General features: G+C 38.2%; 1 protein-coding gene across 2 annotated transcripts in view; it reads left to right on the top strand.

Moving 5' to 3' along the window:
* The first annotated feature begins 662 nt into the window (after positions 1-662).
* The window catches only part of CCHR4.PART1H2orf72 (chromosome chr4.part1 C2orf72 homolog), a 198,017-nt gene continuing 172,239 nt past the window's right edge, over positions 663-26,440 (top strand). The window contains exon 1 of one of the 2 annotated variants that reach the window (XM_044070692.1): positions 663-1,629. In XM_044070692.1, coding sequence (XP_043926627.1) covers positions 843-1,629 — 787 coding nt within the window. In that variant the 5' untranslated portion in view covers positions 663-842. The remainder of the gene's footprint in view (positions 1,630-26,440) is intronic. The other variant, XM_044070691.1, reaches the window with a different exon arrangement.

Genomic DNA, 26,440 nt, shown 5'->3' with positions numbered 1-26,440 from the left:
ACGGCTGCATCTTCACGGAGCATTATAAAGTTAAAGATTTACGTACTTAAGTTCAAATTCCTGGAGAAATATTAATGTCAGTGCAACTACAAGAAAAAGCATGTATGGAAACTTGCTTGATTCCTGCTGTCAGAGAATTAAAGAACAATCACTTCATCACCCTAGATAATAAAAATAACTTTTCTTTTTGTAACGCTGTTTGCAAGATATTTAGTTATTGCTCAAGGCGAACGATTTACCTTAACCGCTCAACTATTACCAGTATGTCTACATATTAGTGTTTATTTTTGTCTGTTCTCCACTGCGTGCGATGTTCCGCCAAATCACCGAAGATTGAACTCACTAAATAATTGCACACATTCCAGTTCAAATCATATCTTTCAGAAAAGTCCATGCTAACGAAATACTTGTCATTCTAGCCATTTACAATGTTCATAAATAACCGCGTCTTATTGAGAGCATTTTTTTTATCAGAATTCCTGCACTAATAGACTGGGAGGTATGGTAACAACCTACATACTTTACCCAGTCCCTCATACACACTACAAAGCGTATGCCTTACGTAAGTTCTTGATTTACCTGAAGCCAGGAGTGTACACAAGCTCAAGCTATTTATGTACAGAACAGTTCCTGTTAGCGAAACGTGCTCCCCACCCAGTGTGACACGCGGAGATTACACCACAACTTTATCTCTCGGACAACTGTCACCAGTTCCTACCGAGTCGCAGCCAATAAACAGACTAAACTGGAAATAAATAGGCAGCTGGCACAAGAATAATCCCTCGGGGCTGTTTTCACAGGCCAAATCGATATGAGAGGAAAGTGTGGGTGCGAAGGACAAAATGAACAAATCAGTGGAGAAACTACAGCTGGTGGAAACTGAATTCCAGGCTCTTCTCAGTGGCATCGGGGGTAAAGAAAACGTACTGCTTATTGGAGAGTTGTGGGAGAAACAACCCAGCAAGGAGCTACTATTCTGCTTAATAAATAAAGTGTTCTCCAACAGTAAGCACCCCGATACAGACTCGATACCAGATGACCACAGAAAACAGAACAAGTACACTAAGGAAAGTTACAGCTCGAAACTCGGCTGCCGCAAAACAGATGAAAGTTGTACAAAAGATGATGTAAGTGAAACGCAGCAACTCGCCACCGCCGGAGGTATGGAAGAGTGCAACGGGACCCCCATCCTGCTCTGCAGTCCTGGGTATGAAACAAACGCACGGCAAACCACATGTAAGCAGCGTGCGGACATTATCAGGTCACAGACAACTAGAGATATCACATCCCCGCTTATTGTGTTTATCTTCAGGCAGGATTCCATAATAAGCCTCAGAAGGGCTGACCAAAGCAGAATAAAAGCCATCCTGAAGGACGTGCGTCAGAGAATCTGCTCCGGCACTCAACCAGCGCTTGTTGGTGTGGTAGTTCCGTCGGTAGCCAAGGTCGAGGGTTCCGTAAACGAGGAAACAGCCCAACGACGACTAGACACTCTCCTGCGAGCGGTGTTCCGTAGAGTGGACAGCAGAACTGTACAGGTGACGTGCTTCATCCCAGGGCAGCCGGAGACAGAAGTACAGACTAAGGAATGTGTTGCGAGGGCTGCTAGAGCGTACATGCAGGAAGCCAGTGCGTGATATTTGTAATTACGTTATTAGTTTGTTGATTGGATAAGATTATGATTAGAGCATCAAAAACTGTTTTGTGTGTTTGAAGAAACGTTTATCAGCCATATTGTTACCTTCCTTCCTGAAATTATTGGTAGGCAGTTAAGTGACCCATACGTGGGGGGGGGCTTTTTCTTGCCAGGACACAATCCGGGGTGCGATGGTAAGCTGATGGTCAAGTATGTGTTAGGCAAGGCTGGAGCCAGGCATAACTTTATCTGCGGAGTACATTTGTTTTGTTTTTTTCTGTGCATCACATCGGTATGGCTTTTTATTGTTATATTACGTATACATCTGTAAATGAATGCATCCAGCAATAAGTGTAGTATTGTTAATGTAAAACAGTATATTTAACAGTTTTAGAGGGGACAGCTGAAAATGTTAATTACATTAAGTGCTTGGGGAGGGGGGCAGCAACATTTTGAGATATCTGTACATTTTGAAGTGATATATGTCCTGGCAGTCGCACTAAAAGCTTGTGAGTTCAGAATGGAAATTGCTTGCTGCTCCCCTCCTTGGTATTGGGGTTGGGGTAAATAGATTGGAGGTGGAAGAAATGAACTCTTTGTGATCTAAAAGTACAATTTTTAGCTGTCTGTTGCCGTAATAGAAGCATATCTGTAACACAAAACTTGATTTTGCATTAGAACATTACTCCACCAGATGTGCAGTAGCAAGGACCGCTCATACCCCGCCCAGCACTCTGCATGAATTTATTTTGAAAACTACTTTGAATAAACTTGGGAAAACCATCCTCACAGAAATGAGAATGCTAAACTTTGTAATTATTTCAATACAAAGCCTTTACTCCCTTATTTGCTGGTACCAGGATTTCCAATTGCCACTGAGCAAAATCTTCGATAAAGTACTTACAAATGGTGTACCGATCCAAACAGATTTTTACCTATTACAACAAACACAGAATATACTGCATTTATACAAAAGTATTACACTCAGAATTACAATTCTTTAAAAGGGAGGGGGTGAACACATAAAATGTTGCACAGACTTAAAATTCCTATTCTGTAAAGATGTGGGGTGCGAGTGGCGATCTCTCTTGGAGTTTTTTTTATTGCATTTATTTATTGTCTCTCTGCCTCAGAATATTGCTTTATCTCCAGAAAAAAATGTTTAAAGAAAGTTGAGGGGGGTGCGGGGGGGCTTGCCCCCCTGGAAAAGCAATTACTGCACATTATACCAAAGAAAGGTGGGAGTGCACAGGTTATGGGTATGGACTGCAAAACGGGAACTTGTGGATACTGCATACATACTGCCCATCTGACCCACTTCTTACCCTACAACACAGTATGTGGTTAAGTACAAAGTAACAAAGCAAGTCAGACAGCCAGGGCATGCGGTGCTTTCGATGGTACACTTATAAATGTAGAAAATGAGGATAACTTTATTTAATCTCTGTTTTACATATTGTGTATTAAAAGCTGTAGTAACTCCAAGTAAAGATAACATAAAAAGCATGAAGTGCATGTTAAAAAAAAAAAAAAAACGGTCAGAAAGTGAATATTCACAATTGACATTCACCATGTCACTGAATAATCTGCATGGCCTTCCAATCGTGTAGGCCATGCCCATTCCTGCACGAAAATCTCTGTGGGGTAATGTTCTAATACAAAGCCCAAAATGTATATAGTGTAAATTACATTTGGAATGACCGCGCACAGATGTTGTAGATATACACAAATGAAGCTGATGTTGTACTTGGTGTGGTATTTTTTTTTTTTTTTTAAGAAACATCTTTATTAACTTTTGATATAGACAGTCTTACATTTATTTATTTTATTTTATTTTACATTTGTTGACTGGGAAAGTCCGACTGGAGCGAGGTCCATTTACAGCGAAGTCCCGGGGAGAAAAGCTCCACCATTATACTATATGTACAGTGGGAATTTTGCAGTACAAGATATTATTTACATTACAAGATATACATGCAAGAAAAACATGATTAAAGTGGTTTGTTCCAACTAACAAAAGGACTTCATTGTAACAATACAATCATCGGAGACATCACATTTGCCAGTATAAATAGACAATATTTTTGCTATACAAGTTTAAGTGTGACCAGAGGAAGGCCCTGTATGGCAGTTTTGAGGAGTAGTTAGTACTGTAATATAGAGACAGTAAGCAGAATATAGAGGAATGTAGGAAGTATTTGAGGAGAGCAGGAAAGCATTTATGTGATGCAAGGACAGAGCCAGGAATGCAAGAGGTGTGATTTGAGTGATTTTTTGAAGAGTGAGATAGAAGGTGCTGAAGAAATATTCTGGGGGAGGTTATTCCACATTTTTGCTATGGTATGAGCAAAAAGAGCTTTACCTGCAGTGTTGTTGGCTTGAGGTATACGCAAAAGGGTTTTGTTGGATGAGCGGAGTGGACAGTTTGCTGAGTATTGGTTAAGTAGTTGGTTCAGGGCAGGAGTTTTGTGGGGATTCTTTAGGATGTTATAGGTGAGGACTAGTTGGTGGTAACTAATTAAATGGGGAAGTTCTAACCACTGTAGCTCTTTTAGAGCAAGGCAATGATGGCTACGAAAAGCAGAGTTATTGGGGAATTCAGCAATTTTATTGTAACATGACTCTAGTTTGTTCATGTCTGTTTTCCTAATGTGGGTTAGGATTGGAGATGCATAAATTAGGGTAGACAGAAGGTGGGTTTGGGCTAGGGTGACTCGTGCTTGGTCTGTTAGGAAGTGTTTGTGTTTATACAGTGTTCCTAATATTTTATGCATTTTCTTAATGGTTTGAGAGATATGGACATTGAAGTGAAGATCTTTATCTATTTCAATGCCAAGGAGTTTTGTATGGAGGGAGGGGGAAATTGTGGTGCCATTTTTGGAAGTGATTGTGAAAGAAAGGGGTGTGGGTTTGTATTTGCTTGGGGTGAATAGTAGTAGTTTTGTTTTGTTGGGGTTAAGAATCAGTTGGTTATCAGTAATCCATTTTTCAACGGAATTGAAGGATTCCTGGGTAAGGTTTTGAAGAGTGGTAAGGGATGGGGCTGAGCAGATTAGGGTGGAGTCATCAGCGTACTGCATGAGTGATGCATGCAGTGTAGAGGTGTGTAGTCTGTTGGTGAAAATAGTGAATAGTAATGGGCCTAGTATTGAGCCTTGTGGAACACCTATGGTGGATGATAGTAGAGGTGATAGTACTCCTTGCCATTTGACTGATTGTTTCCTATCAGAGAGATAGTTTTTGAACCAAGCAGTTGTAGAGGGGGCAAAGGACATTGATGATAGTGTGTCTAGAAGTAGGTTATGTGAGACCATGTCAAATGCTTTAGAGAGATCTAAGAATATGGCAGATACAAAGTTTTTCTTATTTCTGAGATGGTTAACCTGGTTAGTGAAAAACAGAAGAGCAGTGGTTGTACTATGGTTTGGGCGGAAGCTGTGCTGGGTTGAGGAGAGGAAGATTATGTGAGGTTAAGAAATGCATCACTTGGGTATGAATACATTTTTCAAGGAGTTTGGACAGGGGGGATAGGATAGCAATGGGGCGGTAGTTTGATAGCTTGTAGGAGTTGCCACCTTTGTGTAGGGGGATAATATGTGATACTTTCCATAGTTGAGGGATATAAGCCTCTTTTATGGAGCGGTTAATCAGAATTGAGACAGGGTAGGCTAGAGATTCAGCTGCTAGTTTTAGGAAATTAGTGGGTAGGCCATCAGCTGCAAGAGTGGAAGGTTTAAGTTTTGAGAGTAGCTTTTTGACTATGGAGGTTGGTACGGGAGAGAGAGTAAAAGATGGTATATTATTGTGGTCCTTAGTGGGGGTGGATAGAGGGTTATTGCTAGATAGCTGGGTAGATAGTGATAGGATAGAGTCTATGAAGTGATGGTTGAATTGAGAAGCTAAGCTGTCATTAGTGGTATTTGTGTTGGGAGCTGGGGTAGTAGTTTTACTAGGTTTTAGAAGGGAGTTAATGGCATGCCAGAACTTTTGGGAGTTTTTTAGAATGTTTGTTTTGGAGATTTAAGAAGTAGCTTTGTTTATCTAGCTTTGTTTGTCTTTTGGCTTGATTACAAAGTTTTTGATAGTTCTGTCTATTTAAGTTAGTGTTGTTCTTTTTCCAGATCTTCCAGGCATTATCTCTGGCTTGTAGTAAGCCTTTTGTGCTCCTAGTCAGCCAAGGGGCATAGTTTACTTTGATTCTAAGTTTTCTAATGGGAGCTACTGTATTCAAAACATTCATAAAAGTACTATTGAAAAGTATAACTGCTTGGTCTAGTTCCAGAGTACGTAATGGTTGCCAATTGCATTGTCGTAATATACTGTTGAGAATTTGTGGATTTACCTTGTGCTCATCTCTAGTTTCCTTATACAGTATGGGTTTGGCTATGTTTAACTTTTTACGAAGAAGGAAAGTGGGGCAGTGATCGCTGATCGAGTCAGGTAGACGGCCCACATGATAATTTTGACTAGGAAAGTTTACTAAAGTCCAATCAATAGTTGACCGTTTCTTGGATTTTTTGTCCACTCTGGTGGGTTCTTGGATTAGTTGAGAGAATCCGAATAAGTTAATATGGTTTGTGGGATTGCTAGAATTGCAGGATTGCCAATCTAGATTTAGGTCTCCTAACAGGATGGTTTCTTGTGGCAGGTTGGTTGTAGCCCATTGTAAGATTTCCTCTATTGTTGCTGAGTTATTTCCTGGAGGGATATAACTACAAAGGATGTTAATTCTCTTTTTGTTGTTTAGAGATAGAACTGAGCCTAATGTTTCAGCATTTTGGAATTTGGGAAGTGGAGTTTGCAGAGGCTGGAGGTTGAGTGTGTTTTTAAATAGAATAGCAACTCCGCCTCCCTTTTTAGCATCTCTGTCTAGTCTTAGGATGTTATAGCCTGGTGGAAGAATTTCTTCATTTTGGGTGGAGGGTTTTAGCCAGGTTTCAGTAATAGTTAGTAAATCTGGGGAGTATTGGGCTATGAATGTGTGTAGGTCATGCAGTTTGTTAGATGTACTTCTGGAGTTTAGGTTTATAATAAGTAAGTGTGATGTTTGTGTGAGAGAATGTTGTTTCATGGACCTGGGTTGGGGTGTATGTCTCCTGAGATTAGTGAACATTTTTTGTAGATTAGTTTGAGTTTTATAGCATGTGCTAGATCTATATTTGCTTTAGGTAGTGCTTGTTTTTTGAGAGGCTGAGTGGTGGGTGTTTTGTATATATAGAATAATGAGCTATCAGTAAGTAGTGTAGAGCAGATTGTAAAATGTATGTGTTTGTGTGTGTGAAAGAATGTGTTGTGTAGAATGAATTGTTTAATGGTATGTTAGTGGGTGTGGATGTGGTGAAGGTTAGTGTGGAGAGAGTTAGAATTAGTGCTAGTGGTAAGAATTGCATGGTTAGTGTAGCTACAAGAGATATTTAGATAGGAAGTAAGATGGGTGTGTTAGTGGTTGGGTGCTAGATCTTTAGTTTGACTATTGGGTGGGGTGTTTGGCCTGGGTGTGGCTAGGTGTAATTGAAGGAAGGTGCTGATTGGTGTGGAGATTGGATTGGTTGTCAGGGTTAGATATAAATGTAGATGCACTGGGGGTGGGTGGAATTTGGGGGTAGGGTAGGGGAGCGGAGTGAGCCCAGAGGGCGAACGGAGCGGGAAGAGCCGAAAGGTGAGGTGGCTCAGCAGAAACAATCAGTGAACAGGATTACAACTACAGGTAAAGCCAGGGAGTGGAATTGTATCCTTTGTGGTGTCTGTACTAGTAGTATGTACAAGAACTATTGTAATTCCTTTAAAATAAAAAGAAAAACTAGGGAGAAAGAGAAATTATTAAATAGAAAAACTCTATTAAGGGCAGAGATAAATCCTATTAGGTAAGCCTTCAGGTCTAATAAAAGTGGGTTTTGCAGGACCTTTTTATGGTACAATGCTGCCACCTGGTGGTGAATAAGGGGAGTGATTCTCAGCACTTAGGATTCTGCACAACACTTGTAATGCTTTTATGGGGTTATTAGGAGCAGTTGGGGGATACCTATGGACTCAGGGGGCTTGCGGCAGGCTGCTATCACATACACTGGTAGGACGCTGGATAGTAGTAAAATGCTGTTACAATATTGCCCTTAGAGCTACATACACTGAGCTGTCCCTGTAGGATTTGAGTTATGCCTTTTTCACTTTGGGGGGTGTTTGTTATGCCTGGGAGCAGGGTATCCTCAGACGTCCTCACTATGACCAGAGGGATTCCTGACCGAAGTACTATCCTTATATGTAGGAATAGTACAGTGGACACCCGTGGTAACAGCTGTAAGGAGAGGAGAGACAAAAAAAAACCTTAGTACATTAGGAAAGTAGGGGGAGGATTGTGTATAGGATAGCAATAGAGAAAGGAGCATTCAGTGTGGAAGGGAATAGTACCAGCGTGAGTCAAGGATAACGAAATACCAAGAGTAAAAGTGGGAAGATATACAGGAGGAGGGAGCAACCTCTACTGTATCAGAAGAAAGAGTAGAATAGGAGGCAAAGGGAGAGACAGCTGTGAAAATAAGGATAGATGAGGAGAAATGGGAGGCAGATTAGTAATACAAAGTAGGAGTACCACTTATAAAATTCAGTGCCCCTGTTAACTCGGGGATTGCACTTGTAACAAACAAACACTGTATATAAAATGAAATACAATGCTCTTGTAAGCTCAGAATTGTTGCCCCTGTTAACTCGAGGATTGCACTTGTAACAAACGAACACTCTACACAAAATAAAATACAATGCCCTTGTTAGCTCAAGGATAACACTTGTATCAAACACTCTACACAAAATAAGTCAAACTAAAATGCATTCACATGGATATGATTATTCTCTGCACACACAAGGTAATTGTTAACTCAAGGAGATCTAACTGTATAATATAATTTGATCTGTTATTCTATACACAAAGACACTGTTCCTGTAAATACTATATACTATAATGCTTTCCTATGAATAAGGTTCCTGTGCACAATGAGGTCAGGAGGACCTGAAAATTAGCAACTCTTGGGAGAAATCTAAAGCGTCTAGGAGCCACTAGATGTTTCACTTCGCTTCAGCACTAGCGATTAAGTGCTAGCGACTGTATAAGTACGCTAATGCGCACTATTCAGTAAGGTCAGGATGACCTGAAAACATATATTCAGATGAGTTCTAATAAAAATCTAGGAGCCATTAGGTTTACTAGGTCTTTACAGCATAAGCGATATAGTAAATACTAATAGCTGTAGAAATGCGTTAATAACGCACTACACAATAAGGTCGGGAGGTCTTGAAAAAAGTAAACAGTGGCCACAATGCTAAAGAATCGGAGCCACTGGGTATTTTGTAAATATGTACGCTTGCATAAAACACACACAATATTAATGTTTCACATGGACAGCATACTAGCAACAGTTCCTATAGCCTGTGGACATTACTCTACTCTAATATATATACATATATCAGCACTTTTCAGCAGTTATACGAGTCGTTCTACTGGTATTAGAGGTAGATAGTAAGGATATAGTCAAGCAGAACTAACAAACGAAGCTTCAGTGTTCTATATTAAAGTTCTGTAACCAGCTGCTGAGGATATCTTAAGGGTCATTCTACCATACCGACACAATCTCAGTTGCAAACATTATACAGCACAACTGTAGCTGCAAACATTGTACATCACTTATAATATATTCAGTCATTGTCAGTCAACCTTTATATATCTCTAAATTCCTGACCTCCTTTAAACCTCTTTGCTCCTCTGCATATATTGATTCCACATTTCCCATTTTTCCAGTGTAATTTGCTCCTATATTTTTCTAAAGATCCCAATTCCAGTTGTTTTATTTCTGTTACTATCTTAACTACTTCTAGTAAAGTTAGTTTAGACTTTGATTTCCATTTTCTAGTAATTGCTTTTTTTGGCAGTCATCATAATAAAACTCAGCATGGCCTTACTATGTCTAGGCAATTCTGATTCTGTATCAGAGCTCAAGAAAATAATTTCCTTAGTTAACATCAATTTGCTCACCCAGCATTTCCCACAGAGCAGTCTGCAGGGAGTCTTTAAATTCTGCCAATTCATTACACTCCCAGAAAATATGTTCCCATTTACGTCTTTATTCCCCATCACACCTCCAACATTTGCTGTCTATCTGAGGAAGAATTCTTTGGAGTCTACTTGGGATATAAAAATATCTATGTAAACACTTCCAAGCAGAGATCCTAAATCTGCTAGACTTTTTCATATTTGGGAGACACATATATCCCTGATTTTAGCCCATTATCCACCCAATTAATTTTACCATTGTCCAGATTTCCTAAGTAAAAGTTGGACAGTATGCAGAGGATTATAGTGAGTCACTAATGCCAGACATTCAAACTTCTGTTGTTCAGAAAATGCATGTTGATGCAAAACCTGTTCTTTTAAAATTTTAAATGAATAGGAGTACCACTGTTTTCCATCTTCATTAACGACCTGTATACTGTCATCCCAAAAGTCAACTGTATCCAATATGCTGATGACTCCACCCTGATCTGCTCCGCCACATCTCCAACAGACTTATGTTCTGCTACCCAGTCCACCTTTAACACTACAGAAAACTGGCTTTCTGAATGTCGTTTGATACTAAATCCCAAAAAAACTAAAATGCTGTTATTCTCACCAACACAAATGTCTCCTGCTTTTACCTCCACCATAAATGCAAATGATGGCACATTAATTTCCCCTGACCCCTCTACAAAACTACTAGGTGTCATTATAGATAACAATGTAAAATTCGATCTACATGTAAACCAGTCGATCAAAACCATCAATAAAAAACTAGGGTCACTTTACAGAATAAAAGCCTTCCTAATTCCTCCGGCTAAAATTGCTATAGCTCGCTCTCACCTTCTCTCCACATGTCTGTACGCATCCCCTATACTCTCTTATATAAGCAAGACTGTACTTAAACTCTCAACCTGCTATAACCACATCTCCAGGTTTGCCACTGGGCTGCCTTTTAGGACACGTCATTGCATCAGTCTTAACCAGCTTGGGTGGCTTGAACTACCCAGTCTAATTCAGTATAACCAACTGATCATGGCTTATAAAATCCTTTATAATCCGGATAATACTCCTGCACTTATCACCTCCTATAACAATCCACGACTGCTTAGATCCTCTAACAGACTACTAATTCAGACTAGCAAAATTAACAATGCAGCTGGTGAATCTCTCTTTGCAAACTATGTAGACAGGTCCTGGAACTCACTTCCAGCTGACATTACTTTACTCTCCTCCCTAGGTTAATTTAAAACTAGACTCAAACAACACCTAGCACTAAACTGGCTATGTCATTTTATCAAACCTGGCTAACTCTCTTCTAGATTATGTAAAATGTTTTAATCAGCTACTGTTTAATTTACTCATGGCTTTCACCAGGGTTTAACTCTAACATGTCGAACATGTTTATTATTGTTTGCTTATAAACTCTTTCTCAAAATTATAATTGCAACATATTTTTAATGTTTCTGTTTACCTTGGAGCTTTTCTCTTCGGGCCTCCACTGAAAATGGACATGCATCCAATCGCACTATCCGGTCAACAAATGTAAAATAAATAAAATAGGTAATGTTTAAAATTGTCTGTGGATTTCAACCTTCATTCCCCTGTTATTTTTGGCCTTGCTCAAAATTCTTGAGGAGTAAAGTTGATGGACAGTTTTCAGAAACACTCACATATGCATTTCCATGGCAACTGTGAGCTCAGGCAGATGCAAAAAGATTTATTACTTAAATTGTCTTTTTCTGGCTGCCAGAGGTTGCACTTATTTTGGAAATGCCAGTGTGAATATTTCCATGTAATTGCTACTCTCTCAGCAGTTTCAGGGCACATTGGGCAGCTGTTGAAAATTGGAGGGAAGCTTTTGCGGCCCTTGCCCTGTAGTTCCGGCACCTATACACACAATAAGGGCACATTACATAGCTGACATACCGCTCAACTATCCAGGTTCTTGCAGAATGTCAAAAATTTTGACTTTTGTTTTTTTGGTGTTTCCCTCCTAAAATATGTTTTTTGGCAAGGCAGTGATAATTCTTATTTCTAGACTTGTCTAAAGCCTTCAACACAGTTTGTTATAGCAACCTTCTTCTTCACATGTTCTCACTAGGTCTCTCTCATCCTATCCTTCTATTCAAAAGTTACCAATCCAATAGACATCAGTCAGTAAAATGGCACTCCACCCTCTCGCCATACCTGTTAGTCACTACCGGTGTACCCCAAGGTTCCCTCCTTAGCTCCCTCCTCTTTAACATTATCACCAACACCCTCCACACATCTACACAACAGGCCTCCCTAATACAGTATATCTATGACTTCAGTCTAATTTGCATATCTGACAACATGACACACCTCCAAAAAATTACTTGGGAAGCTTTAACAGCAACTGAAACATGGCTTCTTAACCTTAAAAAACAAACTCCCTCCTCCAAGTCCTCCCCCCCATGAAAAAAAATAAAATTAAATTTAAAGTCCTCTCAACCGGCAATCATAGAAAATCTGGATAAAGACCCATAAAAATAGAAACAACTGGCCAAAAATCTGTATGCTGATTAATGTAAAATTTGCATGCATAATTATGTAACCCTGTCCACTCCAGTGGAATTGTGGGATACCAATTTTTTAATGCAAATTGAAGAAGAGATAAAATATTAAACACAAAATAAACAGAACCATAATGTTTTATTTGTATTGATATTTAAACTTGTATCAAAACTTTGAACTTGTGCAAAACTAAAATACAATTTTCATTTATATAAATAAAATTAACTGTTTTTAAGCTCATTACTATTCAAAGATGCTTGCATATTTCCAAGTGTGTGGTATACTTTCTAAGTGACCATCCCATCCCTTCAGCTATCAGGGAGACAGCAAGTGACCATGCACCTTACAGACCACACGATAACTGAATGGGAAGTTAGGGTCTTAGAATTCCTCCCTAATCTGCATTCATTCTGCCTTGACTAGTTTATCTGTCTTTTGTTATCGATGCTTAATTGCATTGAAAAAAGCGAGTTTGAAATAGGACACCAGATGAGGCCTGGTTAGCCACAGAAGAACAGACGTCTACCACTCCTTGAATGTGGTGGCAATGCATGCTTTTGGTATACTAATACCAGCAGACAAATTCCAAGAAGATGCAATCATCAACATCAGGCAGGCTGTTTGAAAACAGGAAAGGGGACTGCAGCTGCCTTCTGCAAATGAGAAAAGATTAAAGAAAATTTGTGGTTTGAACTACTTCTGTTTAAGGGTTTGTTATTCGCTACATGGCTCTGCATAAACAGTGGCACGGGAGAAGAGTAATTGTACAAAGAGCATTAAACTGTTGCAGAAAATGTCCAAGTTACAGAAAGAACGGTGGAACAATGTCATTCTTCATTTTAATTTCATCATAGGCTTAATGTACATACAATCGTGTTGTTGAAGTTCACTACTTGAACAGAAATTTCCCAGACACATTGATCTTTCACAATACCATCATCCTCTAATTTCTCTCCCTCTTTTGTTAAGACATATGGGGCATGTTAGTACTTCAGAGAATGTATCCACTAATGCTAGAGGAATATTATATAATATGAAGCATGAGAACATTTCTGATTGGCTAGTGTGATAGTAATTAATGTCTTAGAATTTACCATAATTTTGGTAAGCATTCAGTGTGAGGTTCATGCCATTCAGCATAAATTGTAAAGAATTTAATAAAACATTGGAAATGGTTATTAGATTCAGATGCAGATTTCAAGTTGCACAATCAAGGCAACGTTACACATATGCATCAAGAACTGGGTAGAATGATTCACTTGTTTACTCTTAATTCAGCTTTAATTTGAGTGCTGTGGAGGATGCAGAAATGATGAAAACAAAACTTTAAAAACCTTAAGCACACTTTTCTTCAGTATACTATCAGCTCAGCAGCTGGTTTGGTGGGTGGTGGATAGAGTAGAAAGAAGAACCTTTTACCTGGAGGAGTTAGTCGAACTATTAGAGAGAAATTTTCTCTGAATCTCTTCTGGACTGGATTGCTGGAGGTCTTAGAAGAATGCTGGGTGCTGCTGCACTGTTGGGTCGCTGACTCTCTGGCCTGGGCATGGGACCGGTCTGATAGCTGTATTCATTAAAAAAAAAAAAAAAAAAGCGTGACTAGAGTTAAGTAGAGTCATCCTTGTCCACCCCCTCCTCTCTGCTACTGAGTTTCTATTTGCTTGCTGGTGGTCTTAGTCTGCTGCTGTATGAGTGACTGACAGTGTGCTGCTGCCTGGGCTTGCTGCTAGCGCTAGCTAGTTTAACTTTAAAATAATATATAATCCAGTGACAATCCAAAATACTGGGCAGCGAAGTTCTACGAATGAATGTAGAAAAGGTAAACAACAGAGTGCTGCTTGCTGAGTGCAGGCACGCCCCATAGCCAAATTTTTAAAAAAAATTGGGAAAAAAACTGGTAGGAAATTCTGGAATTGAAGGGGCCACTCAGGAAATTCGTGGCACCCCATTAGTTTGTCCTCAAAAACTGGTAAATACTGAGGAATTCAGTACGGTTGAGAGATATAGTCCTCTCTCTTGATAATGCAACCATTGAAATTACTTCTAAAAGCAGTTATTAGAGATGATAGTCTTAAATTCAACTTGTATATACCAAATTGCATAAGAAAACCTCATCAAAACTAGGGATGCTTTATAGAGCCAAAAACTTTCTTATTGACACAAATAAAGCTACTCTTGCAACTACTACCAGGGCTAGAGCACTTTTATGGGCTAGGCTTGTAAAGGCTCCAGGGACAGTAGCGTAGTACACACCTATGAACTTTTCTCTCTTAAACACCATTCCCTGCTATTATTAGTAGTACATTTTGAATGACTACTATTTTTGATAACCATGGTTTAATCTTTTTCCTCTTTGTAACTGGTGGCAGATAGACAGCTGCCAGTGCAGTCTTCTTCTCCCATGTGTTAACCTCTCCTTCCTGCAAGTGTCCCTTATTCATTTTCTATGACTGCATTCTCTTTTTAGCTGCAAGTTTATAACTATTAAAATGATTACCTTTCTTCTGTCTTTTCCTTGGTAAGATGCCTGGGATAGTATCTAACACCATCTCCCTTGTAGTTTATTGTGTTCATCTGTGTTTAAATGTGTTTTCCTGTAGCATTGCTATTTGCTCTCTTCTCAGTATTTTATAAATCCTTTTCCTTTTCACTGAGTGAGTAATCTCTTTTACGTTTAATCTAATTATGTTTATGATGGCCATCTATTCTAAGAGTGTTCTTCTGGTCTATTTCTGGCATATGCGTCTTCACTTCACTTTACTCTTTGTTCCCTGTTCATGCTTCTTTGTCATTCTGTTTCCTTTTCTTCATTACATATTTCTTTATGACTCTAACTCATTTCCTCTCTTCCACTTGGTTGATATTCCTATCTCTATTTCATTCTGCTCTTCTTCCCTGCTTCTCAGATGCACTTCATCAGTTTAAAACAAAAATAAAAACCGTGATTATATATTTTGCAATGCTTTAACATATCTATCGTGACACCCATCCAGAACTATTTACAGCTATTAGCCCTTCCAAGGAATTAGACTTTTGCCTTAATGTGGTGCTTTGGCTGAAAGTGTCATTTCCCTCCACAATGGTTGGGTGCATTTTATGTTACTCTTACAGATTCCCTTCCCTGCAAGTCCTCTATCCCCTGTTTAGACGTGTAGTCTTTCACTATTTATATCCATTCCTGCATGCCTTACTTCCATTTTGTTTAAACCGTGCAACATTTTAAACAGTGCAACATTTTAGTTAAATCATTATAACATTTCCCAAGTATTTGACAGAAGGAAAAAGTATTATCTTTTTTTTACTTTTCACAAACAGACATTCCCCTTCCCAGAGTGAGCATCTTGAATTACTATACAATAGTAGATTCTGCATGTTATTTTTCACATTAGAGATGTTTTTATTTTTTGATTACAGCTGTGCTTCCTTGCTTAAGTCTTCTACTGATACAGAGTCTGTCATCTCTCTCTCTTTTTTTTTGCTTGGATTTCCTGCAAAAATTTCCACCCTCTCTTTCATAGTCCGATATATCATAAAAAGAAGAAAAAAGTTTTTCTGAGTGGATACCTATTACTGCCTTTTTTGTTGGGTCAGCTTCTTCTGGCAACTGCTGGGTTCTATCTCTCCAACCTTGCTGCCATCTGCGTCTACTGCCTCCATTGCGTAGCACGGATACTCCAACATCTTTGGAACTTGTGGTAAGAAAATCTTCAGGGTGGCTGAATAGACATTTTAAAGCAGAGCCCCTTCACCCTGCACTTTTGGACTGGTGCAAATGCTTCCCAGTCCCCTTCTTTTGAGCCCTGAGGAAATCATGGTTTGCATGTACCCAGGTCTCACCACACACATCCTGGTCTCTCTCAATGGTTATTTCTCTCTCTCTGGTATGTCTGCCAATTCTGCTAGTTGTTATCTCATAAAATTCTTACAGTCACTGTCTTCTTCATCTTCCAGTATACCTGCAACTCTTAATTTTTTTTCTTCTTGCTCAATGAGATTCGTTTCCAGCAACTCCACCTTAACATCCATGGCCTTCTGTTTTGCTTTTATTATCTTGTTCTCTTGCATTAACTTTTGAAAACGGTTGAAGCATTAATTTACAAGTTCTATTACCTGCAAAACTGTCTTATCTGTTTCATATTTATACTCCTCCAATTTTGTTTTGATTTTCTTTACTTTCAAAAAATATTTCCTTTAATGTCACTTGTCACTCATCATTTTCACTTTTTCCATTAGGAGTACCTGCTGTTGCCATCTTTTGACTGTTGTAAGTTGGCTTGATGACTTCTGCCTTGCCCCTTTTCTTCCCTTTTTTACTTTTCTCACATATCCACCTTGCCAGACCATTGTTCGGTGCTTATTACACATTCTTTTACACTTTTACAGTAAGAACCTCTACAGAAAACATAACTATACCACTTTTTTGTGGAGTTGGTGCAAGAAAGCAGCAGATAAGGTGTTCATGCCCCAAGCACTGTACTGGAAGAATTTCTTCTTCTTCCTGTGGTGCTAGAGCCCTGAGCATTTCCTTGAACTCTTGTGCTTTCAATCCAGTCAACTTCCATGTCTTCACCATAGTTTCTCTTGATCTTAATCAAGCCTTCCTTGATCATTACTCGTGGCCAGTTTTGGCCAGGAGTGGTTTATGCTGTGGGCCAGCTGTTTCACTGGGGATGACTTTGTAATCTCAGATTGTATCCCAATGCCTGTTTCTTACCAGGAGAATGTCTACCTGAATTGCATGTTGGCCACTTCAACCATTTTTCATACAGCAGTCTAGTGTGTCCTGTTCTTTATTCCTGTTGCCTCACCCATGTTTACCTAAGAAATCCTCCATATCTTCTTCTTTCTGTCCTGATATGATCAGCTCATGTTGTCTTGCTTTATCTAGCAGGTCCTGAAAGTACTACCCATCATAACACTGCTGTGGGGAATATGACAGGGTTATGAATACCATCCTGTCTTTCCACTAGAGCCTGATTGCTATGAGCCTGTCACTAATTCTGATGACATCCTTCAGTGTCTTAGGAAGACTTTCCTCACCTGTGCCATTTCTAGTTTGCATTCCCTCAGAGTAGTAGACCCTGGATCTCAAGCCAAGTGTCTTTAGTGTATTGATCTTCCACCTTGTCTTCTGGATACACAGGGTACCTATTTTCGCCTTATCATCATGTCTTCCACTTCCTGGCTGCACCTTGCCAGTGAGCTTATGCTTTAAAAAAAAAAAAAAACATTTTTATTAAATTATCACATATGACAGCGAGAGTCTTGCATTTATATAAATGAAAAACAAACCCCATTGACAAAACTGTAGTTGCAAACCTTATGCATCACAGACACCATTGAGACAACTGTAGTTGCAAACATTATACATCACTTGTAATCTGGCCTTCTTTTGAACCTCATTACTCTACTGCATTTATTGTTCCCAGAGTTCCCATTTTTTTCATAAGTGTTTACTAGGCTAACGTTCACAAGGGCCTTTTTTAAGCCTAGCCATGCATCCCAAATCTCTGGTGATGCAGTCAGTTCCTATGCAATTTGCTCCTTCCCTTTTCTAAAGATTCCAATTCCATTTATTTCTATCTCTGTTACTATATTCATTACTTCCAGTAAAGTTGGTTTAGACTTCTATTTCCATTTTCTAGTAATTGTTTTTTTTGACAGCTACCATAATGAGACTCAGCAAGGTTAACTGTCTAGGCAGTTCCGATTCTGTATCATAGCTCAAAAAATCATCTTCCCAGTGAAACCAATCTGCTCACCCAGCATCCCTGATAGAGCGGTTTGCAGGGAATCCTTAAAGTCTGCCAACTCATTACATTTCCAAAAAATATGCCTCCAGTTGTCTGTTTCTTCCCTGTCACACCTCCAACATTTGCTATCCACAAGAGGAAAAAAACTTATTTGGAGTCTACTTGGGGTATAAAAATATCTATGTAAACTCTTCCAAGCAAACACTTTATTGCATATTTGGGGAGATGTACATATATTCCCCCCATTTTCTGTTTGTGAATTGCTTATCTGGTCTCTCTTCTCAATCCTTTCTAAGCTCTTCTGACTGATTCTTATAGTTAATCATGCAGTATTTTATGAACTTTAATTATTATGCCTTTTTTAATGGCAGCTTCTGTTCTGTATTCTATTAAAAACTCTACCTCTACCACTGCTGGTCTTTTGTTTAGGACCTTCTATTTTTTTTCTATTTCCCTATACCCTGATATCAATCCTTGGTGGGGAAGGCAATGTCTAACCTGCAGTCCAAATGAATTCTTGGTGTCTTCCCATTCCATTACCTTTCCCTTTCTAGTTATTTGCTCCCAATACCTTGGTTCTTTCGCCAGTTTACTTCAGTAAATTCCAGCCCCCTCTTGCCTGTTGTCTGCATCCATAATTGCAGTCATCCCTATTGGCAGAATCTCATTTCTTCATTTCCCATGTTGGCTTAGTTTTTGGGATACTTTCTGCTGCTACTTTATAGATGTAATATTCTGGATGATTATTGTTATTCTACTTAAAGGCCTGCATCCAAAATCCCAGTCTCTCCTTGTTTCTTGAGCTTCCCCCCTGTTTCACCATCATCCCTTTCCACTTTGAATTATAGTTTTCTGCTTCTGCTGTGTATAGGAGCTTTAACTGTTTTGTTTTGAAGTACCCCTTCAAATCAGGTAATCTCAATCTGCCATGTTCTACTGGAAGAATCAACGTATCCCACTTAACTCTTGCCGTCTTCCCATCCCAGATAAAGCCTTTAGCTCTTTATTAATCACTATCCACAACTTCTCCTCTGGTTGGTAAAAATATGCCTGATCAGTGTGTAAGACTAATGGGACTAAAAGCATTTTAACTGCTTGTATCTTACTATTCTTATCCATATAAAAAGTTTTCATTTTCTCGGTTGATGTATTTTCTTTTGTTTAGTCTCTTACCACATATCTTTAGCTGCCACACCAGAATCCTTTTTAATCCATACTCCTAGGTACTTCGTTTTATCATGTCCCCATAACTTTTGATATTGCTAAACCAATTTATATGTGGGTACGTAATTTACCCCTATTGCCTTTGTTTTAACTTCAGTAATTTTATATCTCAAAAAGATTTGAAACCGTCTCAAAATGTTCCACGACATGATGTCTCTCTCTGGTTTTGTCGGGTATAAAATAATATTGCGTACCAATAGACAGCTTTTCTTAACTACCATGCCAATTATATCTTTGAATTTCTGAGTCCTTTATTTTCTTTGCCAGTGATTGCAAGTGTAATGCAGATAACAAAGGGGAAAGAGGACACCCTTGCCTGGTTCCCCTGCTCAAGCTGAAATTATCAGAGAGGACCCCATTCACTTTAATTTTCACCTCTGATTCCTGCTATATATCTTCCTAATCAGCCTTATAGGTTTTCAGGAAATGCTAATGATTCCATTGCCCTGCTCATAAAGTCCCAGCTTACTCTGTCAATTGCTTTCTCTGCATCAAGACTCACCAACAGTGGTATTTTCTTACATTCTGCTTCTTTCTGGATCATCAGTGTTCTGTTAATGTCAAATGTTTGCTTTCCTCCACATAACCACATTGATCCATATATATCAATTTTGACACTACTTTTGCAATTCTTTTAGCCATTATAGACATGAACAGTTTAATCATGATTTAATATTGAAATGGGTCTCTATGAAGCTAGATCTGATGGATCTTTAACCTGTTTAGGTATTACAGCCACCACTGCTTTCTTCTAGCATGTTAGTACTTGTCCAGCTCTTAAAATACTGTTAAACAAAACCTTCCAAACCTTTATCAGTTTTTCCCTCCTAGCTTCTAAACTTCCACAGGAATACCATCTATTCCTGGGGACTTTCCTGTAGATTGATTATACATTACAATTTGTATTTAGTCTCCTCCTGTCCTGTTAGTAATTGAGCCTCATCTACTTCTAACCATGGCATATTTAAGTCTTCCGTAAACCTCTCCATTGTGTATCTTTTCTTGATTTCCATATTTCTCTGCTTTATACAGATTTTCATAGAATTTCCAAAATATTTCTAATACCTCTGCATGATCTCGTTTCCTTCCTTGTTATAGGCTCACTGAACTTGATGACAGCCTGTTCTACTTTCTTTTGCTTGAGTTGTTGTGCTAAAAGTTTTTGTGCTGTAGTGTTATCAAAATGCAGTTGCTTAACAGCAGTCATTCTAAACTCATGTATATTATCGAGGTAATCACTTATTTTCTGCTTAGCATTCTGCAGTTGATCCTCCTGTTCTGCAATACTTTGACATTTGTCAGTTCCTCTAAATAATTCTTGTTACCTCTTAACCATATCTCCCTTTCTTTTATTTCCATCCTATTTTTAAACTCTATCTTAATTTTATCTCACTCCCTAGTTATATTTTCAGAAATAATTTCTATCCTCTCGAATAGCTTCTGAATAATCTCCACTACCCATTCCTTAAATTCCTCTCTTTTTTTTCAACAGATAGGAGGGAAAATGCCAGTGTTGCATTTTTATTTCATTACCCTGTGTTTTTGTTTTAGTTATTATTGGCTCATGATCTGAAATAGTTATTGGATGCGCATCAAAACCTTCAATTAAATGTGCATGCTCTTGTGAATTGTAAATTCTGTCTAGCCTATCCCAGTTTTTATATCTTGGGGAATAATATGTAAATTCACTCCAAACTCCTTCATATCTTCCATGCCAAACATTTTCATAAATTACTTCAAAAATCTACTCTCCTTTGTTATACTTTCCCTTCTAGGCCCTCCAGACAGATCTTCACTGCTGGAAATCAAATTTCAGTCCCCACCTACAAGTAATATTCCTTTCTGAAAACTGATTATTTCTCCCAGAATTTTCTTAAGCTCCTTTATAGCAGTTGTAGGTGGAATAAAAACACGTGCCAGTGTAATCCTCCCCCATTGCCAGTGGTCCCATAGCACTACAAATTTGCCACTGTTACCTTTTTTTATCCTGTTTTATCACTGTTGGAGGTCCTCTTGCAATTAATGTAAGTACTTCTGATTTCCTTTGTCCATGATATTCCACTGAATAACCATCCTGAAAACCTTTCTTTATCATATTCGCATGTTCAGCTCTTTTCAGGTGCGTCTCCTGTAACATAGGTACTTGCACTGTAAATTTTAATATAGTTTACTATTCTTTGTTATTGTATTTATCTATGAGACCATTGACATTTAAAGACATCACAGAAGTATCATTATATTAAAATGTTATTTCCACCTTTTATGTATAACAGCTTTTTTTGTTAAATGTCTAATTCTAGCTTTTGTGTTACACGCATATACTGGCAGGTTGAACTTTTATTTAGGTGTTTCTTGTCATATCCATTTGAGGCTATGTCACATTTTAAAAAAATGTTTGTTTTATTGAAAGCCGTCAAAAAAAAAAATCAAACCCAAATAGCCCCCAAAACTATGTACATTTTCAAATATTGAAGTTTTACCTTCCTATTAGGAAAAATGTCCCAAACTGACAACCACACTCATTGACTTAACTTAAAGGAAGGTTATCCATGCCAAGATGCATGGTGCAGCCAATTGTTTACGAAGTGCTGACTGGTTTTCCCTTATGTTTATAGCTCCCCCAAATGGGGAAACCCCTGAATGCGTTCAAAGAACATTGTCTCCTAGCCAGTTTCTGTTTTCTTTTTTCCCCGGCCAATCACTCTTTACCAGACTGTAACCAAATTCTCTTCAGATTGTCTCTGTGGAGACATGAGAACCAGACAGACAATTTCTCATGATCAACTTGCCTCCATGGAGACACGAGGGCCAGATAAAGAAATGCTACTATGCATACAGTCATTTACTAGAAAAAAGCCCCATAATGTTCAATATTCTTTTTCATTTACTTGCTTTCTCTTAAAACTTGTTACTAAATCAAGTTACCAAGTCAATGTAAGGTCCATAATCCAGTCATTCCCCCCAGTCAAGAATTAGGAAAACACATTCATTTTTCTTTTGAAACCAGGCTATTTTTACATTTCAATACCTACATTTCTTAAAACTGAACAAGAAAAGAAAGAAAGAAGGGAGAAAGGAAGGAAAAAAGAACAGCAGCACATTTTACAATCCCCATTACACTTAAATAACTGAGAAAACGTTAATTTATTGCATGCAAAAAAAAACGTACCACAATAATAGTAGTGTTAAGGCAAACAGTGTTTTCTTTTACTTACCGACTTTCTCCTCTCTCTTTAACATTAATGACATGAAGTAGGGCATATGCTTATTAGTCCCCCACAAATCCAACAAATTTGAAAAAGTCTAGTATTTCTGGATTTTCTTTTTCTGTCAAATTTCACAAATGTAATTATTGCATTGTAATCCCACATTAAGTTACTGGTTTTATTACTGTTCATCTTCCAGATCCTGTCTCTACTTCATTTCCAGTGTACTCTCGATTCTTCTAGTCAACTCTCATGCACCTTTCCTTCTCTCCAACATTTTCCATTGAAACAATGGAAAGGGTTTCACAGGTACAGTCTCTCTGTGGTCTTTATTATCAGAAGAAAAAGAAGTAGAATCTCCTTCTGTTTCACCGCTCACTTCTTGTTGGACAAACTTTTGTATTTCTTCCTTAGCATGTACTTCATCAAAAAAATAATTTTGTCCCTCCAGGGAAGAATACCTTGAAGACGGCTAGGTACAGCAGTCTTGAAGACAGCTGGGTACAGCAGTTTGAGTCACACACCTGCAACTCAAGATTCCCTGAATAATGAAATTATTTATTTATTTATTTATTTGTCTGTTTGACATTTGTTAAACAGGTTAGTCCGATTGGGCTGCAGAGCCCTTTTTTAGTGGAGGCCTGAGGAGAAAAGATCCACAGATAAACAAATAAAAAAAATCATCATACAATATTTACCATCAAAGAGAAATTCAAAGTTGGTAGAATGAATTTACTCCTCTTGTGCCTGGTGTGCAATGAGTAATCATTCTCCACAAACACACTTTCTCCCACTTTTATTATTTTGTCCGTTTGCCACAGTTTTGTCAGAATCAACTCTTTCTGCTGGTAGGGTTGCATCTTTATTATTAAATGTCTAGGTTGCTTTCTCATAGCCAGGTTTGGAGCATACACACAATGTGCCCTTTCTGCTGATAACTCCTGCTGTGGAATACCAGTCCAGTTGCTTATTTGTGCTTTTATAAAATTAATGCAGTCTGTTCCTTCCAGCTTCTCTGGCATAGCTGAAAATCTCAGGTTTTCCCTGTATGCTCTGTCCTCTAATTCTGTTACTTTTTAAAGCATCTATTCTCGAGTAGTCTCATACTCTGCTAGCCTTTTCTTCATTTCATGTTCTTTTTGCAGCTTTATCACCTCATCTGAATGTTTGTTTAAAGCTTCTATTTTTTCCAGCCGTTTGTTGGTTACATTGATATAGTCCATCAGTGTTTCAGTTATTTTAATCAGGTCTGTGTGCATTTGTCTTGTATCTTCCTGGAGGTTACTGGAATTAATGTCTGTGGATTGCATTGCTTTTTAACAGCTACAGAACATTCCCCAGTCAGTGTTTCTTTCTTTCTTTCTTTTTGTAGCTGATTTTTTCCCAGGTGCTCTTTATTTCTTTTTTCCTGGTATCTAGACAGCACACATACTAGCTAGTTAGTGAAATTTAGCCATAAACACAAGTCTACCGGCCTTTTCTCCTGAGTTTTTCACACTGGGAGAGCTAGAGTTAAGCTGTTAATCAATGTGCAGCCATCTTCGAAGTTCCTTGAAACAGCTGTTCTTGAGAAGTCTCATACAGTGCCAGCCTCTGAGTACATTTTATTTATTTTTTTTCTCTAAATTACTGGAAGGCTTCACTTGTACTACTTTTTTCTGGCCAGCTACAGGATTCCTCCCAGCCAGTGTTTTCTCTTCACGTTTTTCTGGTTTATTTTCTTAGAAGTTCTCTAAATTTGTTCTTTGCTACCATACAAGCAGTGTAATAACTCGCCAGTAACTGATTTTAACTCAAGCTGACAGTTTCACTGGCTTCTATTTCTCATTTTCATTTTTGTACATTGGGAGAGCTAAAATTAAGCTGTTGATTGGTGTGCAGCCATCTTGGAAGTCCAAACTGAAAACATTTTTAGACAAAACGCATATTTGTTTAATGTGCACAAAGGAAAAAGTAATTTTAATAGTCTTTTTTTTTTCTCTTTTACAATTGAAGGTGTACTCATGTCACTGTGCAATGCGTAGTGGTAATGAAGATGTAAAAAAAAATTGCTTTGAACTTCTTGTTTAATTTCTCCAAGTATTTTGGGTTTCTGATACCTAACAGGAATGATCCCAATTCCTAAGTCAAAGTATGATTAAAGTTTTTGAAAGTAGTATTATTTCAGTCTTTGATGTTAGTCAAAAGTGCTCTTTGCAGCACCCACAATGTGCCCGGAATTGACTCCTACCGGAGTTCATACCGAGTTAAATATATTGGTAGCATATCTAAATAGAATTGTAAATTATTTTTTTATGAGACCCATTGCTCCTACTGCTATTGGAACTGTCTGGGTATCCTTCTTCCACATTGTCCTTATTTCTGCCTGCAAATCCTGGTATTTTATGACTTTATGTAGGTAAGACACTAACCATTAGATGTAGTAGTTTCAATGATCAATGCTCAATGCTACTTTTCTCTTCTTTTCGTGGACTACTATGTCTGATTTTCTCTCATCTGTTTTTTGAACTTTTTGGTATAGTTGATCCCATGTGATACAAACTTCATCATTGCTTTATTCTGACTATAAAGTGATTGCTCTCTATTATAAATTGACCTGAGGGCAGGGTTGTCTCCATAGTAGAATGTGTCACTATCTTCCTTCATAGAGCAGGTGTGTGTCATATGTTATTACATTTCTTTTTGATCTAAGACTATGCAAAACTGTAAAGATTTTGGTAGTGTGTTATATTTGTAACAATTTCATTCATATTGGATAACCTTTGTGTGTGTGTGTATACATTTATTTATACGTGTTTGTGTGTGTGTATGTGTGTGTGTGTTTGTATATGTATATATATATATATATATATATATATATATATATGCACACACATATATTCTATATTTCTGTATGTGTGTGTGTATATCTTTCTATATATATATGTGTGTGTGTGTGTGTGTGTGTGTGTGTATGTATATATGCCGAATTCCCAAAAGTTCGAATTTCATATGGTCAAGACCATATGATCGAACGTTCGGAAACTCAACATCATAAAATAAATCCAAACAAAAAGAAAGAAACACCTTTCTCACCGTTATTGCAGCCTGTACCCCCCATACTCTCACCACTTAAATATTCCAACTCTGAGATCGCACTACAGCGAGGAAAAGGGAAATCTTCCGTTCCTCGCTGTATGCAGATCTCCGTTCACAATGTCGAGATTCTGAAAGTTCGATCATATGGTCTTGGCCGTATAAAATTCGATCTTTGCTGCCTATTCTTAAAAGTACTCAATTGCATTTATTACTACTTGATTAAATTGTAACTGTTATTTCTAAGCCTTTTGGTTTAAGCACTTTGGCTTCAGGCCACTTGTTTTACATTAAGAAGGTTTGTGGTCTGCACTCTTTTGGCAGGACAGGCAGATTACATCCTTCTAAGTTTGGAGTTGCTGATTGAAGGCTTAGTGTTGGTTATTCTAAAAGTGTCTTAATTCTGGTTTAAGTACTGGGGCTTCAGGCCAGTTATTCTACATTAAGAAGGATTGTGGTCTGTACTCTTGTGGGAGGAGAGGGTAGATTCTGCCTTCTGAGCTGGGAATTTCTGGTTAAAGGCTTATTGTGCCTGCTTATTTGAACTCTTTCTTTCTGAATTTGGTGTGCCTTGTTTGCTGTAGCATAGACTAGATACAGACCTGCTGAATCTAGCTTTGTTTGTATAACTTGAGCACTAATCCAGGCCATCTTTTTTTTTGGAGAAGGTTCCCCTGCACCCTAGTGGCAGGAGTGTGCAGCTAGAACCTATCTGATTGAAGACTGCTGGAACAGGGCTCAGTTTTGAGGTTTTTTATTGATTAATTGGTTAATGTGTTTAAATCAGTTTGCTACTGTTGTATTAAAAAAAAAAAAAGGAACGAAAAAGAGTTCTAGCTTGTTTTCCCACCGTTCCTGTTACTAGAGTAATCCAGATATAGATTTGCTGTATTCAGGACAGTATTGTAGCTTCTGAGTTCCCCAGACCTTTTTGTGTTAGAGAGAAGCCTCTTAGCTTATCAACCACAAG

This window comes from Protopterus annectens, chromosome 4.part1 (genome assembly GCF_019279795.1).
Source record: "Protopterus annectens isolate FY-2018-M chromosome 4.part1, PAN1.0, whole genome shotgun sequence".
NCBI classification, from domain to species: Eukaryota; Metazoa; Chordata; order Ceratodontiformes; family Protopteridae; genus Protopterus; species Protopterus annectens.
This window is presented reverse-complemented; position numbering and strand designations above follow the sequence as displayed.